The sequence below is a fragment of the Podarcis raffonei genome, chromosome 2, assembly GCF_027172205.1.
Source record: "Podarcis raffonei isolate rPodRaf1 chromosome 2, rPodRaf1.pri, whole genome shotgun sequence".
In the NCBI taxonomy this organism is placed as follows: domain Eukaryota; kingdom Metazoa; phylum Chordata; class Lepidosauria; order Squamata; family Lacertidae; genus Podarcis; species Podarcis raffonei.
In genome coordinates this window covers 121,262,047-121,279,112 of record NC_070603.1, presented here as the reverse complement: position 1 = coordinate 121,279,112, position 17,066 = coordinate 121,262,047, and the positions used below count along the sequence as shown (strand labels likewise).

The 17,066-nt window shown below is 44.4% G+C and overlaps 1 protein-coding gene across 1 annotated transcript in view; it reads left to right on the top strand.

Moving 5' to 3' along the window:
• LOC128409445 (H-2 class I histocompatibility antigen, Q9 alpha chain-like) overlaps positions 1–17,066 on the top strand; it is a 36,622-nt gene that overhangs the window by 2,502 nt on the left and 17,054 nt on the right. Inside the window, exons 2-3 of the mRNA XM_053379954.1 lie at positions 10,312–10,587; positions 16,608–16,883. Coding sequence (XP_053235929.1) covers positions 10,312–10,587; positions 16,608–16,883 — 552 coding nt within the window. The remainder of the gene's footprint in view (positions 1–10,311; positions 10,588–16,607; positions 16,884–17,066) is intronic.

Sequence of the window (17,066 nt, the reverse complement as noted above, 5' to 3'; positions counted from 1 at the left end):
GTGAGAATATTTATAGCAAGAGTAATAAAAAGAAATTGTTATTTAGGGGAATTTAATTTAATTCTAAATTAGATTCCGGAAACATTGGAGATTTCAAGGGGCCAAAAAAAAAAAAAAAATGGATGTACCATGCTATATTAGAAGCAAAAAAACCTTGTTTTGATGAACTGGAAGAGCCACAAAAAGATTCCATTGAGCACATGGATTGATAATATGGACAGATTAGCTATATACAAACAAATTGCATGTCGACGCAAAATAAGAATGGATAAATATGAAGAAATCTGGAACAAATATTTAAGCGATAAAGCGGATAGTGGTGGGAAGTAGGGGCAGAAGAGAGAGGTGGGAAAATATTGTTAAAAAAGGTGTAGTCATAGGTATATCTGTGTATTCAAATCTGAATTGTCAAATTGTGTTATTGTTATTATGGTATTTGTTGTATGTGTCTTTTGCGGTTGTTGTTTGTATCGAAAAAATGATTAAATAAATTACAAAAAAATGTATACCTTTAATTGTACTAAAACTCTTATTGATTTACAGGAAATAGTAAAATAATAAAATCAGTTTAAATCATTAAAAAATAACTAAAATTAGCATTGAGAGTTCAAAACACGTCAACATTTGCCTATCTGGATAGGATTGCCCAAAGAAAAATGTTTTAAACAGACACTTTTGTGAGACAAGCGTATTATTTTTTTTTTTATAGAATATTTATTAAATTTTCCAATTTTTTAAACAAACAAACAAAAACAAACAGAAACATTAAACAAAAACATAAAATTCATAAACCATACTTTTAAATAACAAATTTCTCAGACCTCCTCATACTTCTCCTTCTTGTATCCCAATTAAGGTTATTTGTTCAGCAAATCCTTCATTTAAAGCATTACAGCTTGTAACATTACCTTATTTTTCAAACCCTTTCCCCCCCCATCTATGTTCTTATATATCATTACAGCTAGAAACCTCTCAATTTCAATCCAGCACCATCTAACTTTCTTAAATTTTACAATATTTCTGTAAATAGTCCTTGAATTTTTTCCAATCTTCTTCAGCCGACTCTTCTCCCTGGTCACGGATTCTGCTCGTCAATTCTGCCAGTCCCATACAGTCAATCAATTTCATCTGCATTCTTCCAGAGTGGGTAGATCTTGCGTCTTCCAATACTTTGCGATGAGTATTCTTGCTGCTGTTGTAGCATACATAAAAAAAGTTCTGTCCTTCTTTGGCACCACTTGGCCGACCATGCCCAAGAGAAAGGCCTCTGGTTTCTTCAATAAGGTATATTTAAATACCTTTTTCAATTCATTATATATCATTTCCCAGAACGCCTTAATCCTGGGACACGTCCACCAAAGGTGAAAGAATGTACCTTCATTTTCCTTACATTTCCAACATTTATTGTCGGGCAAATGATAGATTTTTGCAAGCTTGACTGGGGTCATGTACCACCTGTATATCATTTTCATAATATTCTCTCTTAAGGCATTACATGCCGTGAATTTAATCCCGGTGGTCCACAACTGTTCCCAGTCAGCAAACATGATATTATGTCCAACGTCTTGTGCCCATTTAATCATTACAGATTTAACCGTCTCATCCTGAGTATTCCATTTCAGCAGCAAGTTACACATTTTTGACAAAGTCTTAGTTTTGGATTCTAGCAATTCTGTTTCCAATTTAGATTTTTCCACCTGGAAACCAACTTTCTTGTCCAAATTGTAAACCTCCATTATCTGATAATAATGAAGCCAATCTCGCACTTTATCTTTCAATTTCTCAAAACTCTGCAATTTCGGTCTGTCCCCTTCTTGTTCCAAAATTTCCCAATATTTTGGCCATTTGGCCTCCATGTTAAGTTTTCTCTGAGCCTTAGCCTCCATTGGTGACAACCACCTTGGAGTTTTATTTTCCAATAGATCTTTATATCTAGTCCAAACATTAAACAGTGCTCTCCTGACAATATGATTTTTAAAAGCTTTGTGTGCTTTCACCTTGTCGTACCACAAATATGCATGCCACCCAAAAACATTGTTAAAACCTTCAAGATCCAAAATGTCTGTGTTCTCAAGAAGCAGCCAGTCTTTCAGCCAGCAAAATGCTGCTGATTCATAGTAGAGTTTAAAGTCTGGCAGGGCAAATCCACCTCTTTCTTTTACATCAGTTAATATCTTAAATTTTATTCTAGGCTTCTTGCCCTGCCAGACAAATTTAGAAATGCCTTTCTGCCACTTCTTGAAACAATCCATCTTGTCCAAAATTTGTAAAGTTTGAAACAAAAACAACATTTTAGGCAATACATTCATCTTTATAGCTGCAATTCGACCCAACAAGGAAAGCTTCAAGTTTGACCAAATTTCTAAATCTTTTTTCACTTCAGCCCAACATTTTTCATAATTGTCTTTAAACAAATTCCCATTTTTAGCTGTCATATTAATCCCCAAATATTTCACTTTCTTAACCACAGTCAGGCCTGTTTCATTTTGGAACTTTTCTCTCTCTATCGGTGTTAAATTTTTCTCAAGAACTTTGGTTTTTAACTTGTTCAATTTAAATCCTGCCACCTGACCAAATTCTTGAATTAGTTCTAAAACTCTTTTAGTACTAGATTCTGGCTCCTGTAGTGTCAAGACTAGATCATCTGCAAACGCTCTTAATTTAAACTGTTTCGCTCCGACCTGTATACCTTTAACCATCCGGTCCCTTCTAATCATGTTCAGCAAAACCTCCAGGACCGAGATAAAAAGCAGAGGGGAGATTGGGCATCCCTGTCGTGTCCCTTTTTCTATCTTAAACTGTTCTGTAACCACATTATTTACAATTAGTTTAGCCGTTTGTTCTGAATATATTGCACCAATACCATTCTCAAAATCATGGCCTACCCCCATACCCTGTAGGTTCTTTTTCATAAAGCTCCAAGAAATGTTGTCAAAGGCTTTCTCCGCGTCCACAAATATCAAAACAGCCTTAGTGTTTATATTCACTTCTAACTTCTCCAAAATGTCAATTATGTTCCTTAAATTGTCAGACAGATGTCTACCCGGGAGAAAGCCCGCCTGGTCCTTGTGAATCTCCTCAATCAGCACTTTTTTCAATCTCTTAGCTAATATGTCAGCAAAAATTTTGTAATCCACATTTAATAAGGATATGGGACGGTAGTTCCTAAGTTGAGTCTTTTCAGTCTCTGTTTTTGGTATTAGTGTAATGTAGGCCTCTTTCCACGATTCTGGAGCCCTTTTCCCCTCTAAAATTTCATTACAAACTTCCTTCAATGGTTGCAATAGCCACTCTTTCAACAATCTGTAGTAGCAGGAAGACAACCCGTTCGGTCCTGGAGACTTGCCCACTTGCATATTTAGAATGGCACCTTCTATCTCCTGGTCGGTTATCTTACAGTTCAGCATAAGTTTACTTTCTTGTGAAATTTTTTGTAATCCATTTGTCTTCAAAAATCGGTCTATATCCATTTCGTTCTGTGGCCCTTGTGCATAAAGTTGTTTAAAATATTTCTGGAAGCAATTTCTAATCTCATTTGGGTTATGTATGTCTTTCCCTTCCACTTCCAGATTTGTAATTGTATTTAGTTTTTGTCTTTTTTTCAGTTGCCATGCTAATAGTTTCCCACATTTGTTTGCTGATTCAAATGTCTTCTGTCTCATTTGTTTAATTTTCCATTCTATTTCCTGGTTCATCAATTCCATATATTGTACCTGAAGTAGCTTTATTTCTTTCAAAGTCTCCTGTGACTTTGGCTTTGCTCTCAGTTTCTTCTCTCCTTCTTTTATTTTCTCCAGAATTTTATCCTTTTTCTCATTTCGACTTCTCTTCTTTATTGCATTCTGTTGAATCAGAAACCCTCTCATCACGGCTTTACTAGCATCCCAAATTACTCTTTTTTCGACATTAGTGGCCAAATTCACTTCAAAATAGTCTCTCAAAGTTTTTTGGGCCTTTTTGTATACTTCTTCATCTCTAAATAAGGTGTCATTCATCCTCCATCTGAAGGAGCCGGGTGTTATTTGCTTCATCTCCATCTTTACAGCATTATGGTCGGTGCAAGTTTTGGGGCAGATTTCTACCTTTTTTATCTTAGGTGCCATTCCTCTAGTAATCCAAATTTGGTCAATTCTAGTCCAGGTCATTTTTGCTTCAGAGAAAAAAGTTCCCTCTCTCTCTAGAGGGTTCTTAGTTCTCCAAATGTCAATCAGGTCCATATTGTCAGTCAGTTCAAAAAAAGTCTTTGGTAATCTCCCATCTTTAGTGATTACTTGTCTTTGTGCCTTGTCCATATTTGTAGAGACAACTCCATTCATATCTGCCATTAAAATTATATTATAATCCATATAGTCCAAAAGAACCTCATGCAACTTCTTAAAAAATTCAGATTTCCCCTCATTCGGTGCATACACCCCTACAATCAGGAATTTTTCTCCTTGAAGTTGAATTTCAATAGCCAGATATCTTCCTTGTTCATCTTTAAAAATTTGTTTCGGTAAAAGTTTCTCCTTTGCATATATCACAACTCCTCTTTTTTTAACCTTGTCCGATGAAATAAATTCTTGTCCCAATCTCTTATTGATGAGCAGCTTCCTGTGTGACCTCATTACATGTGTTTCCTGTAGACAAATCAAATCCAATTGTTCTTTCCTTAATATATGGAAAACACTTTTCCTCTTTCGAGGGGAATTGATCCCATTACAATTCCAGCTTAGAAGTTGCAGAGCCATGGTAAATTATTTGTTCTTCCCTCCTACTGCCCCGAGTTGCTCTTCTTCCTCAGTCGGTGGTGTGTCTTTCCCTGGTTCAGCAAGTCCATATGATAAATTTGCTACATCCAAAATTCCTTGTGAGTCAGTTGGGTCCTCTCCAATCACTCCCTTCTGCAGATTCTCGCCTTGTTCATTAAGAAATTTGTCTTTATCCTCCACAGTCCTTATTCTTATTTTCCTTCCTTTAAGTTTAAAGGATAGGCCTTGAGGAAATTCCCATCTAAAAGAATTTTATTTCCTTTCAGTAGGTCCACCAGATCTCTGTAGTGGGCCCTGACATCCAAAATGAGTTTAGGGATATCCCTAAAAATTTCCACGAAAGAGTCTCCAATTTCCAAACGTCTTTGATACTGTAAATTGAGAATTTTATCTCTTTCTTCTTTTGATCTTAACGAAATCAGGCAGTCCCTTGCTTTATTCTTTCTTTGTTTCCTACCAATCCTAAAAGCGCTCACTATCTTAATTTCTTCCTTTCCCAAGTCCTTTTGCCAAAATTCTGTAAATTCTTTCATAAGAAAGTCCACCAAGTTGTCTTGTTCCTCTTCTGGTACCGCCCGAAGTCTCAAATTCTTCTCTTTCCCTTGAAGTTCCCACATGGACAGGGTCAGGTCATGGTCCTCAAGGTTCTTATATACCGGTGGAAACCTCTACTGGGTAGCAGTTGCAATTTCTTTTGCTTCTTCAGCTAATTTCCTGGTGGAGGCCGATTCCTCTATTAACTTCTCAATAGATTGTGTATTAGAATTCACCTTCTTCCCCAATTCATTTATGCTTGTAGTATTCAAGTCAATTTTTGCTGAGGCCTCCGCTACTTGCTTATTTGTCTCTGCAACTTGTTTAGCTAAGAATTCCAGTGATGTATTAATTTTACTTAATGCCTGGGCGATTGGATCTTGAGATGACATAACTTTTGGTCTTTGCTGTAGAACTGTAACTCCTGATGAGCCCGCTGAACCAGATGTTGAGGCCCTTCTCTGCTGTGCAATGCCGGTTTTATATTGTTTCCCAGATCTAAGCTTCTTTTCTTCCGTCTGTTCTATTTTCCCCTTCTCATCTGCCATATCACTCCCATGCAACAATCCAAGGTCAGTCTCACGCTTGGTTACTTTGTTTTGAAAGGGAATTTTCCAGGCTCTGTTATTTTGTAGCACAAAGCTTATTGCAACAAATCTCCTCTAGGGGGACACAGTTTCAATTTCAATTTCAGTAGTAACAAATATAGTCCTAGTAGCTCCCCTTTGTTCTTTAACCAAACACACTTTCAACCAAAAATAGCTTTTTCTGTCCATAATCTCTTTATAAGCAATTATTTCCTTCACAGAGTATCAACGTTCTTAACACTTAGCACTTTGACAGCTGTCAAAAGCAGTCCGTTCCAGGTTTTAGAGGCAGCCAATGGAAATGCCTCTCGCTGTCTTTGCAGGAGGAATAATGCTCGAATTTCTCCCCTCCGCCCCTGCTAAGCGGAGGGGGGTCCTTCTTTCTTTAGTGTTGAATTAGAGTCTTTCAATAACGTCTTTCAAAGTTTCTACTTTATATTCTCTTTGCTTTGTTCTGTCTACAAATCGGGAGAAGCAGACTTCCTGTTGGTACTTCCCCTTTTCAGTGCCAAATTGCTTAAAAATTTTGTATAAATTTCTCTTCTTACCCCTACTCACGGGTAGTTGTTTTCAGTCCGAATTTCCAGAAAGGAATCGACGCTCTCCGACAATGGCTTGCGGCTTCGCCCCGCGAAGACGGTACGATGGTGCGCGACTCTCAGCTCCGCGCCACTCACCCCCGCTCCGTTCAGAAGCCTTTAAAAAGGCTCCCTTGCAGTTGGGGGGGCGCAAATGGAGGCCACCGAGCCTCCACGTTCGCAGGCTTCACCGCCTGCGATTTCTTCGGGTCTCCGCTTTGCCGCAGCGGCCAGACCCACGCTCCACGGGGCCGGTTCCCTCCGGAGCTCAGAGGGAACCCGCCATTAATCGCTGGCGTCGACCGGAAGTCTCCGAGACAAGCGTATTATTCATGGGAGAAAGATCTGGAGATAGCAGCAGGGCATTTTTGTGAGTGGGGAGGGGGAATAGGGTGTTGAGATAATGTGGGAATTCTCCTTGACCCCTGCTGTTTATGGGATGAGGGAGATAACATTAGTTTTGCACTCGGATCCTCTTTACGGAAGAATATGATTATCTAGTTTGGGTTGGTTGGTTATTTTCTTATGTTTGTGATTCCTCCCGCCCCCCCAAAAAATATTGTTTGCTTTTATAGTACATAGTTTTTGTGGTTCTCTAATGGAAAATGGTATGAATATAATACTAGCATTAGTTTAATAGTTGCTTGTGCATACAAATTCTCACAGTAACTTACAAAGCTTTAAGAACTAAAGAGTAAGACCTGTTATTTCTCTCTCGAACCCTCTTGATATGGGGGGCTGCACCCTCACTGTGTCTGCTACAGGGCTGGGCAAAGGGTGGTGGAGACCACTGGTTTCTTCAGATTCCTCATTTTGGGGACTCGTGTGACTCATTTTGTGGCTCTTTGTCTCCCGACCACTGAACATAACTGCCTGTGTTGTTTAGCCAGATGCCACAACCAGAGGCAGCCTTGCTCTGAGCTCTTGTGGTTTGAAGTGGGGGAAGCCCCTGCCCTGGGAGGGGAGGGTCTTAGACGTGGGTCCCATTTGATCTTGCCTGAAAGGAAACCAAACCGACCATCACGGCGTATGTAATTCAAGCAAACTCATCTTGCAGGTTTACGCTTCCTTGAACTTTGTTTTCCACAGTGGATCTCCCTCAGCAGGTGGTAGATCCTACATCCGTTGAGATTTGTTAGCAGAGGTTGTGTGGCCTTCTGCCATGGATGCTGCAGTCGAGATGCCAGCATCGCAGGGGGGCTGGGCCCTCAGAGTCCTGTCTATGATTTTTATTTTAGTTTCCTAGTTGTTTTGAGATGAGTCACTGGCCAAACTCAAGCGAGCTTCTTCCTCCTTGAGGGTGTTATCCAAACTGCATTCAACACAATTTTCACAGGGTCCTCAAGGACCACCTCTTTCTATATGAACCTACCTAGACCCTGAGCTCATCTTCTGAGGTCCTCCTTCCTCTGCCTCCTCTCTAGAGCAATACGAGAACAGGGCCTTCTCTGAAGTGGCTCCCCATCTGTGGAAGGCTCTCCCCAGGGAAGTTCGCCTGGCACCTTCATTATTCACCTTTTGACTAAGTCAGGCAAAAACATTCCCTTTTAACCAGGCCTTTGGCTGATTTGATTGAGATCCTTTTAAAAGTGGGGGGAGGTTGTGGGGGGTATTGGCTTTTTAAATTATTGAATATTTTGTGGTTTTATATTTTGATTTTGTTCCTTGAACTGCCCTGAGACCTCCGGGTATAGGGCAGTATATAAATTCAATAAATAATAATAATTATACGTTCCGTTTCCGCTACCTGAGGCAAAACAGGAATAGCCTGCTCTTCCCCTTTTAGCACTGTTCCCCTCTAGGTATGATGCTGAAAGCCTATGATCAGCTCCCTCCCTCCCCAAGTCTTTGTGAGCTGTTTCTGTGGGTCTCGGATAATCTCTAGGCAGAGAATGGGACAGGTGTTGGAAGGAAGGCCTCATCCTTATGCCCAAATCTGCGAGGCCTTTCTTGGTACTGACAGAGTCATCCTTTAAAATTGAGTTTATATCCCCACCTTCCTCCCAAAGGAGCCCAGGGTGGGAATTAAGGGGCTGCAGCTGTCTTGGGGGGCGCTCTCTGTGGGGCTCATCCTGTACCCTGCACAACAGTGGCCCTAGAGAAGTACCATGGAGCCTTGGCTCTTTCCTCATGTGCAAAGGAGGCACACAGCCGCCTTAGTACACATTCACTATGACTTGGGAAGAGGGGTAAGGAGTGTGGTGAGTGAGCAGAAACAGCAAAATATGCTGGTTGACGTCAACAAAGGTTAATTGCTTCTCATGGGGATCTGCTGTGGAGACTCATTAGGCCCCCTGGTGGCTTCACTAGGCCTGTTTCTGCAGATATGAGCCATCCCAGTCAGGACAGGCAACTCTGAGCTACCTGGACCAGTGTTCTGACCCAGGAGGAGGCAGCTTCCTCTTCTCCCAATATATGGATTTTGCTTTGTCTGGTCTCCCCTCCATCCACTTCCCAGACCTGAGCCTGCTTAGCTTCCGTTCGGTGCCTGCATCCTGAGCCTTCAGACCATGTTGTGGGAGCTCTCATCAGCTTGGCGCTTGCAAGTGGGGGACAATTCCTGCCCCCTTGGCAAAAGGAAGGGGCTGGCCTCTCTCAGTCACACACGGAGCCTCAGCAGAGACATGCAGAGATTTAGTGCTGCCTGGCAGAGCTTTTTCTCGCCCTCTGCTCCATAGGCTATTTTGTTACTTGTATTTATATCCTCTCCCCTTTTCAACTCTCTGATTCTTAGGCTCCCTCTGCTCTGCCTCCTCTGTGTTTAAGGGCAGGTCTACAAACTCCCCCAAATCCTGATAAACTTTGGATCTCCTAATTTATTTATTCCCCCCCCCCCAAAAATATTCATTTTATAACACAACTTAACAACGCAAACAGAAAAACAGACAATACAAACAAATTCTTGTCTTATCCTTATTTTTCCTAAACATTGTCACGAAGCTACAGTTAGAACTGGATATGGAGCAACTGATTGGTTCAAAATTGGGAAAGGAGTACGACAAGGCTGTATATTATCTCCCTGCTTATTTAATTTATATGCAGAATTCATCATGCGAAAGGCTGGGCTGGATGAATCCCTAGCCGGAATTAAGTTTGCCGGAAAAAATATCATCACCTTGCCAACAAAGGTCCGTATAGTTAAAGCTATGGTTTTCCCAGTAGTGATGTATGGAAGTGAGAGCTGGACCATAAAGAAGGCTGATGGCCGAAGAATGGATGCTTTTGAATTATGGTGCTGGAGGGGGCTCTTGAGAGTCCCATGGACTGCAAGAAGATCAAACCTCTCCATTCTTAAGGAAATCAGCCCTGAGTACTCACTGGAAGGACAGATCCTGAAGCTGAGGCTCCAATACTTTGGCCACCTCAGGAGAAGAGAAGACTCCCTGGAAAAGACCCTGATGTTGGGAAAGATGGAGAGCACAAGGAGAAGGGGACGACAGAGGACAAGATGGTTGGATAGTGTTCTCGAAGCTACCAGCATGAGTTTGACTAAACTGCGGGAGGCGGTGGAAGACAGGAGTGCCTGGCGTGCTCTGGTCCATGGGGTCACGAAGAGTCGGACACGACTAAACGACTAAACAACAACAACATGTTCTGCTTCTAATCCTACAGCCTATATCCACTTCCAAAACTATTCTAAGATTTAAATATTAGCATATTTTTTCAAATATTCTTTAAACTTCCAATCTTCTTCCACTGTCTCTTCTCTCTGGTCTTGGAGTCTCCCAGTCAGTTCGGCAAGTTCCATATAGTCCATGCATCTCCTAATTTAGGGCTGCTGCCTGCAATACAGCAGGATTAGGCTGCTGCCTTCATCTGCAGGACCCCCAACTCTCTGCCCCCTTTTCTCTTCCTTTCCAGGCTCCACTTCTCACTCCCTGCGCTACTTCGTCACAGCCGTGTCTGAGCCTGGCCAGGGGCTGCCCCAGTTCATCATTGTGGGGTACGTGGATGAACAGCAAATTGAACAGTACGACAGTGACACCAAGCAGGATCTTCCTCGCGTCCCCTGGATAAGGAAGGTGGAGAAGGAGGATCCTCAGTACTGGCACACGGAGACTCAGATATCTCAGGGCGCTGAGCTGGGGTTCAGGGTGGATCTGCAGACTCTGCAGAATCGCTTCAACCAGAGCGGAGGTGAGTGGAAGGCAGGAGAGGCACAGTCACACCTCCCCCCCCCCATAACGTTTCCTCCAAGGGCCAGAATTGCAGGGAGGGGGCTGCTGGGAGGAAAGGAAATGGAGGGTGGGTGTTAAGTTGTGGGCGAACATGTCAGACGACACAGCAATTCTTTAAACAGCTCTTCTTTATTCAGATGCCAGAACAGAACTAGGCTGAGGAGCTCAGTCAGCCCGCTTATATAGAGCTCCAGAACAATGCAACTGTTGCCATTTTCTAAAACTATCCAATCACTGAACGTCACTTTTCGATCCTTCATTTGCATAACTATCTACAGTATCCCCCTGCTGGCCCAGGGTGAGAACTTCAGTACATAACAGTGGGGGTCTCCACCAGGGCAGAGGCATCTCCCCTTCCCTTAATGAAGGTCTTAATGGGGGCTGGGAAGGTGTGGGGTAGAGGGGACAGAGAATGAGCCTTGGAGGGGAGAGACCCCCCCTGGTAGGACACACTCTGGACCTGCTCATCCTACCAAGGAAATGTTTCCATTGCCTGCCCTTCCTTCCATGCTAGGCTTGGTTTTCCCAAGCCTAGAAATCTGTCTAGTTCATTTTCACCTGGGAGGGGAAGAGAAGGGTGGGGATCCTGAGGCTGAGACAAGCAAGCCTTGAGTTCTGGTCCTGCTTAAGGAGAAGCCAGCTGCCCAGACAGAGGTGCTGATTGGCTGACCCTTCTGACCATCACCAAGCCCCTCCCACTCCCTGGCACAGTGTGGAAAGAGAAGCCTTTTTAAGGAACACAAATGGACTGAGTTTTGGGGGGTCAGAGTGGCAAATACATGAAGTGGGGAGGGGAGGGTGGACCAGAGCCCCCAAGGCTCCCACACCTCCAGCATTCTGCCACACTCCTCCCCCTGCCCCATCCAGCCTTGGAACTGTTATGACGAATCACTAAACTCAGTAAAAGCTGGTAGACATCCGGCAAAAGCCTCTTGGCACACATTTTTGTTTTTAAAACTTTATTCTGAAATGTCAAAATTCTTTTAAGACGTTAATTGTGTGAAAGGAGCCAGCATTCTGGAAGGGTGGGGGGAGGCATTAGTGTTTAGCCCCAAAGTTGAGTGACTCCCCCCTCCAATTCCAATTTAGGATCAGAACTTCAGAAGTGGGAGCCTCTGCTGGGTCTGGAGGGAGATCTCTCTATGATTTGGCACCTTTACCTTCCAGGCTTCTCCACTTCCTCACTTCCTAAGCAGGTTCCCTGCTTCAGGACTTTAGCCCTAACAGCACCACAACACCTTTCACAGCACTTGCCCCCTACACACGTGTAACGGCCAGAGAGGGTGCTTCAAGAGTCCTGTTTGTTCGCTGAAATGCAGTCTTGGAGGAGTTGGCATTGCGTGTGCTCTGAGGATAATCCTTAATTTAGCTCTACATCAGACACTCAACATTTTAAAGACCCAATTCTCATCTAAAGTTTTCTCTTCCTATCAATAGAAAAGTTCTTTTCAGAGAAGTATTTTTATCTAGTGGTGTAACAATACATGATAATGATTAGCTGGAAGAATCCTACCCTGTTTTCTTCTCCAAACTGATTAAACATGTTATCCTCCTGCTCCTTATCATTTTTTGAGAGTCTCATATTGGAACTAGAAGTTTATCAACATTTGGCAGAACCTTCTTCATTGTATTTATTTTTGTCTAATAAGATTTTATTTTGTCTAATAATATACTGCTTCATTGCATTAAAATATTTGCATCAATATTTGCAAGAAATACTAAAATTATTGTTAAATACAGTTTAAAACAATAGACAAAAACAATTAAAACATTTTTGGAAATGAAGATTAAGAGAAAAAAAGATTTAAACATTGACATCTATGTGTTTGGTTAGGCTTGCCTAAACATAAATCTTTTTAGCAGGCACCAAAAATCAGATTCTATGGGCCTCTGATCCTGCAGCTAAGCTGTTCTTATGTCCTGTAATGGCTTAACTAACCCTAAGGCCAGTTCAAGCAGTTCAGTCCTAAGGTGTCTGGAAGAGCTTACTTCCTAAGAATGACGTTTACGATTGATGCTTTAAGATGCTCCCAGTTTTTTCTCTGCATAATTTTCAGCATAAATAAAATAGAATTCTATAATAGTTCAAAAAATCATAGGATCGTAGAGTCGGAAGGGAACCCAGGGCTCATCTAGTCCAACCCCCTGCAGTGCAGGAATCTCAGCTAAAGCATCCATGACAGTTGACCACTCAGGCTCTGCTTAAAAACCTCCAAGGAAGGAGATTCCACCACCTCCCAAGGGAGCCCTTTCCGCTGTTGAGCAGCTCTTACCATTAATATGAATGGATGGCAGGGACAGAGGGAATGGACCCAAAGATTTCTGTTTCCTGGAACAAACACGTCAAGTCTCCATGCAGCTGAAGCCACTATTCCATGTTGCAGGGACCCAAGGGGCAAGCGATAATGTCCACACAGAAGGGGGGATGGGGATCCTGTGGCTGTGGGCCAGTCTTGGCCTGCCAGGGGGTAGGATTTGCCCCATGAGCAGAAGTAAAATCCTGCTCAGTTTGGCAGGACTTCATGTTCCGGATTCAGGAGGGGATTTGCGTCAGAATGTGGCTAAAATGAAGGGCTTCCCCTGGAGATGAGAAAGTAGTAGTTTGCTAGCTTCCCAGTGCTGAGTGCAAGGCAGGCAGTGCCCCTTGTGCTGCAGTTCCCAAGAGGCTGTGCCCCTGCTGGGTGCTTGGAAACCCCCCTCAAGGGCTTTTGGAAGGTGGGTGAGATTGACGGGTGGGCTATGCTATGATGTCAGCTTCAGCCCCCTGCCCCTTTTGGCCCATGGGGACAACCCTGATCAGGATCTGGCCCTGAAGCCAAAGAGATTCCCCACCTGTGAGACAGAATACTGGAGGTGGAAGGAGCCTTGCCAAAGGGGTCAGCCTGAGTGTGTCCACAGCCCTCTGGGGCCTTCGTTGGCCTTGTCAGGCTTGCAAGGAAGAAACCCAGGGGGTCAGCTGAGACCAAGCCAGCGCTGCAATGGGCAGGTCTGCTTTTCTTGCAGTGGGATCAGGCCTTGCCTTGCCTTGCCTTGCAGGCTTCCTCTTGGGCGCCTGGGAATTCCGCTTCTCCCCCTTTTAAAAATGGGGATTGGGCTCCTCCTGAGCCCCTGCACCTGTCCATGGAAAATGCCCCATAAATGTCACCAAGGGGCGCCTCTCGTTTCCTGATGCAGATCATTTCTTGCAATTCCTTAGCTCAGAAAATCCCTAACAAATGAGAAGACCACTTCAAAGGTGCCACAGACAGCCCTGAAAATGTTACCTGATTCTATTTAAAAACAATGTTGAAGGTATAGGTGTATCATGATTGATCACACTTAATGTGAGGAGAATCAGAACTTACAGGGTTAAACAGTTCTGTGTGACGTTTCACATTCTGAGACGTGGTTATGTTCACATACGGGAATCTTTCTCATCCAAGGCTTTACCGTATTTTTCGCCCTATAGGGCGCACCGGCCCATAGGGCGCACTTTTTTGGGGGGGGCAATAAAGAAAAAAAATATTTCCCCCCCTCAAGCTCCGGGAGCAATGGCGAGGTTGCGCTCAACCTCGCCATCGCTCCCAGAGCTTGCCGGGCTGGGGTGGGGGAAGCCCGAGTTCCCGCCAGGCTCCGCAGGTTTGTGGATAGCTTCCTGAAGCCTGGAGAGCGAGAGGGGTTGGTGTGCACTGACCCCTCTCGCTCTCCAGGCTTCAGCGAAAGCCTGCATTCGAAGTGATGATATTCCAGCTGAACTATTTAAAATTTTAAAAGATGATGCTGTTAAGGTGCTACACTCAATATGCCAGCAAATGTGGAAAACTCAGCAGTGGCCAGAGGATTGGAGAAGATCAGTCTACATCCCACTCCCAAAGAAGAAGTGCCAAAGAATGCTCCAACTACCGCACAATTGCACTCATTTCACACGCTAGCAAGGTTATGCTTAAAATTCTACAAGGCAGGCTTAAGCAGTATGTGGACTGGATTATGGAGAAAGCTAGAGAGTTCCAGAAAGACATCTACTTCTGCTTCATTGACTATGCAAAAGCCTTTGACTGTGTCGACCACAGCAAACTATGGCAAGTTCTTAAAGAAATGGGAGTGCCTGATCACCTCATCACCTTCACCCCCATGCCTGTTATTTGTGGCACAAAACAAGGATGCCAGTTGACGCTTTGCTCTCTCCCTGGCACCGTTGGCATTGGCTTTGTGGCAAAGGAGTAATAGGGAGGGATCCTGGAAGAGAGCAAAGAGCTGGGAATCCAGTTGGAAATCCAGCCATGGCATTGCCGATACTGAAATTAGAGGGGTGTTACCTGAAACTTTGATAACTCTGTGCTCATGTGCCTTAATACCTGTCCCAGGCAGCAAATGGATTTTAGTTGCATTATTGAGGTGCCATTATGCCCCCCAGGCTGCTGGGGGGGGGCAATCATGACCACAGAACAGGCACAGTTATGAGTTCTCTCATTCTGTGAATCTTCTCATCCTCCCCACTGCCCTGGAGAACTGGGGTTGGGGGGCGGTCGGGGTCTGCAGTGCTGGAGATGACAGGAAGGAAGGATGGTGTCCCTATTCCATATTCCACAGGGAGATGGGGGTTCCCACAGGGATGCTGGCTGTCAGCCCCCCTTTCTCCTTTGGAGCCTTTCAGAATCCATCAGGTTGTCCGGACTGCTCACTCCAGCTTCTGGGGGGCTGATAGAGAACAGGCCCCCACATCTGGTAGCTGCTCTTTAAAACCTGCCTTATCCCATGGAACTGACTGCCAGGAAAGAGTCCCTCAACAAGAGAGTTCAGAAATGGGCTAGTCCTGGTGTGTGGGCAGCCAGGATCACAAACAGATTTTATTTTATTACACAAATGTAACTGCCCGATCCTCTGCATGTTTACTTGGAAGTAAGTCCAACCCCACTCAGTGTGACTTAGCTTCAAGCAAATATGCAAAAAGAAATGTATGTATAGTCGTACCTCTTGTTACATCCACCTCCAGTTGTGTATTTTCGGGATACGAATGCGGCAAACCTGGAAGTATACTTCCATGTTTTTGCCGCTCGCACATGCGCAGAAGAACTCTTATTGTGCCGCATGTGTGCGCAGAAGTGGCGCCTCTGCTTGCAGACTTTTTGGGTTGTGGATGGACCTCAGAACGAATTAAGTGTGTATCTGGAGGGTCCACTGTAATACGTAATGGGAGAATCAAAATGATCTGCCCAATTTAAGGATTATGGGACTTCAAAATGATTGTTTTAATGTTGCTGTTGTTTTGAAGATTTGGTGGTAGCCCCCTGGCGTGGGCAGGAGGATGCAGGGACCCGCCATCTTTGACAAGGGCAGCCTGGCTTCTGCTGAGGAGGGGGCCATTTTGAAGTGGGGCAAACCCCCCTTGTGGCTTCCCTTTCCCTCCCAGGCTATGAGGAAACTTCTTTTTCCAAAGGCCGTTCCATGACTTTCCTCCTTTGAGGGAAAAGGTCCTTGATACTGAGAAGCTGGGGGGAGAGAGATGGAGGGGAAGAGGAGACCTTCTCTCTTGAAAGGGCCCCCAATGTGTGGGTGTCCCCCTTTCTGGGGGGGACAGCTGGTGTGTCTCTCCAAAAGGGGCAAGATCCAGAGGAGCAGAGCTGGGGGGAAAGAGGGACAGACTGTGACCTCTGACTCTGCAAGGGATGCTCCTGTTGGACAGGAAGGGAAACCCCACCCCTCCCCCGCCTCCAGAGAGTTGGGAGAATCCATTAGGAATTGGGGGTGTTGGGGGGAGAAAGCGTGAGGTGATGAGAGAGAGGGGGCAATTAAAGGGAGGCTTTATATGCTCAGGATTGTGGTGTTTCCCTCAGTGAACGTGTTATGCGGATGAGCCTTCAGAAAGATACAATGCTGGTTGATTTTTCTCAACTTCTTTCCTGAGTCTGAGGGAAATAAATCCTTTTTCCTGGACTGTTTTGCTGATTGGGGGAGGGGCTGCTCTGACCCCCCTTGACCTGCGTCTCTTGGTCCTTCCAGGGATCCACACCTTTCAGGAGATGTATGGCTGTGAGCTGAGGTCAGACGGGCGCAAAGGAGGGTATAGGCAGTACGGCTACGACGGGAGAGACTTCCTCGCCTTCGACAAGGAGACCCTCACCTGGACGGCAGCCCAGACGGAGGCCCAAGTGACCAAGAGGAAGTGGGATGCTGACTTGGCCTGGAACCAGCGCACGAAGCACTACCTGGAGGAGATTTGCATTGAGTGGCTGCAGAAATTCCTGGACTATGGAAAGGAGACTCTGCAAAGAACAGGTGAGGGGGGCTCAGTGGGGAGGGGGTCTCAGTGGGGCAGTTTCCCTTCAAGCTCCCCCCCTTAGCAGTCTTCCTTTCTGGACCAAACAGCAAACACTTTTCTTCGTGGTGGTGGCAGAAATAAGTTTGGACCTCTGGGAGGAGAAAGGGGGTCACTTTAGAGTATGAGTGGAGGGGAGAGAT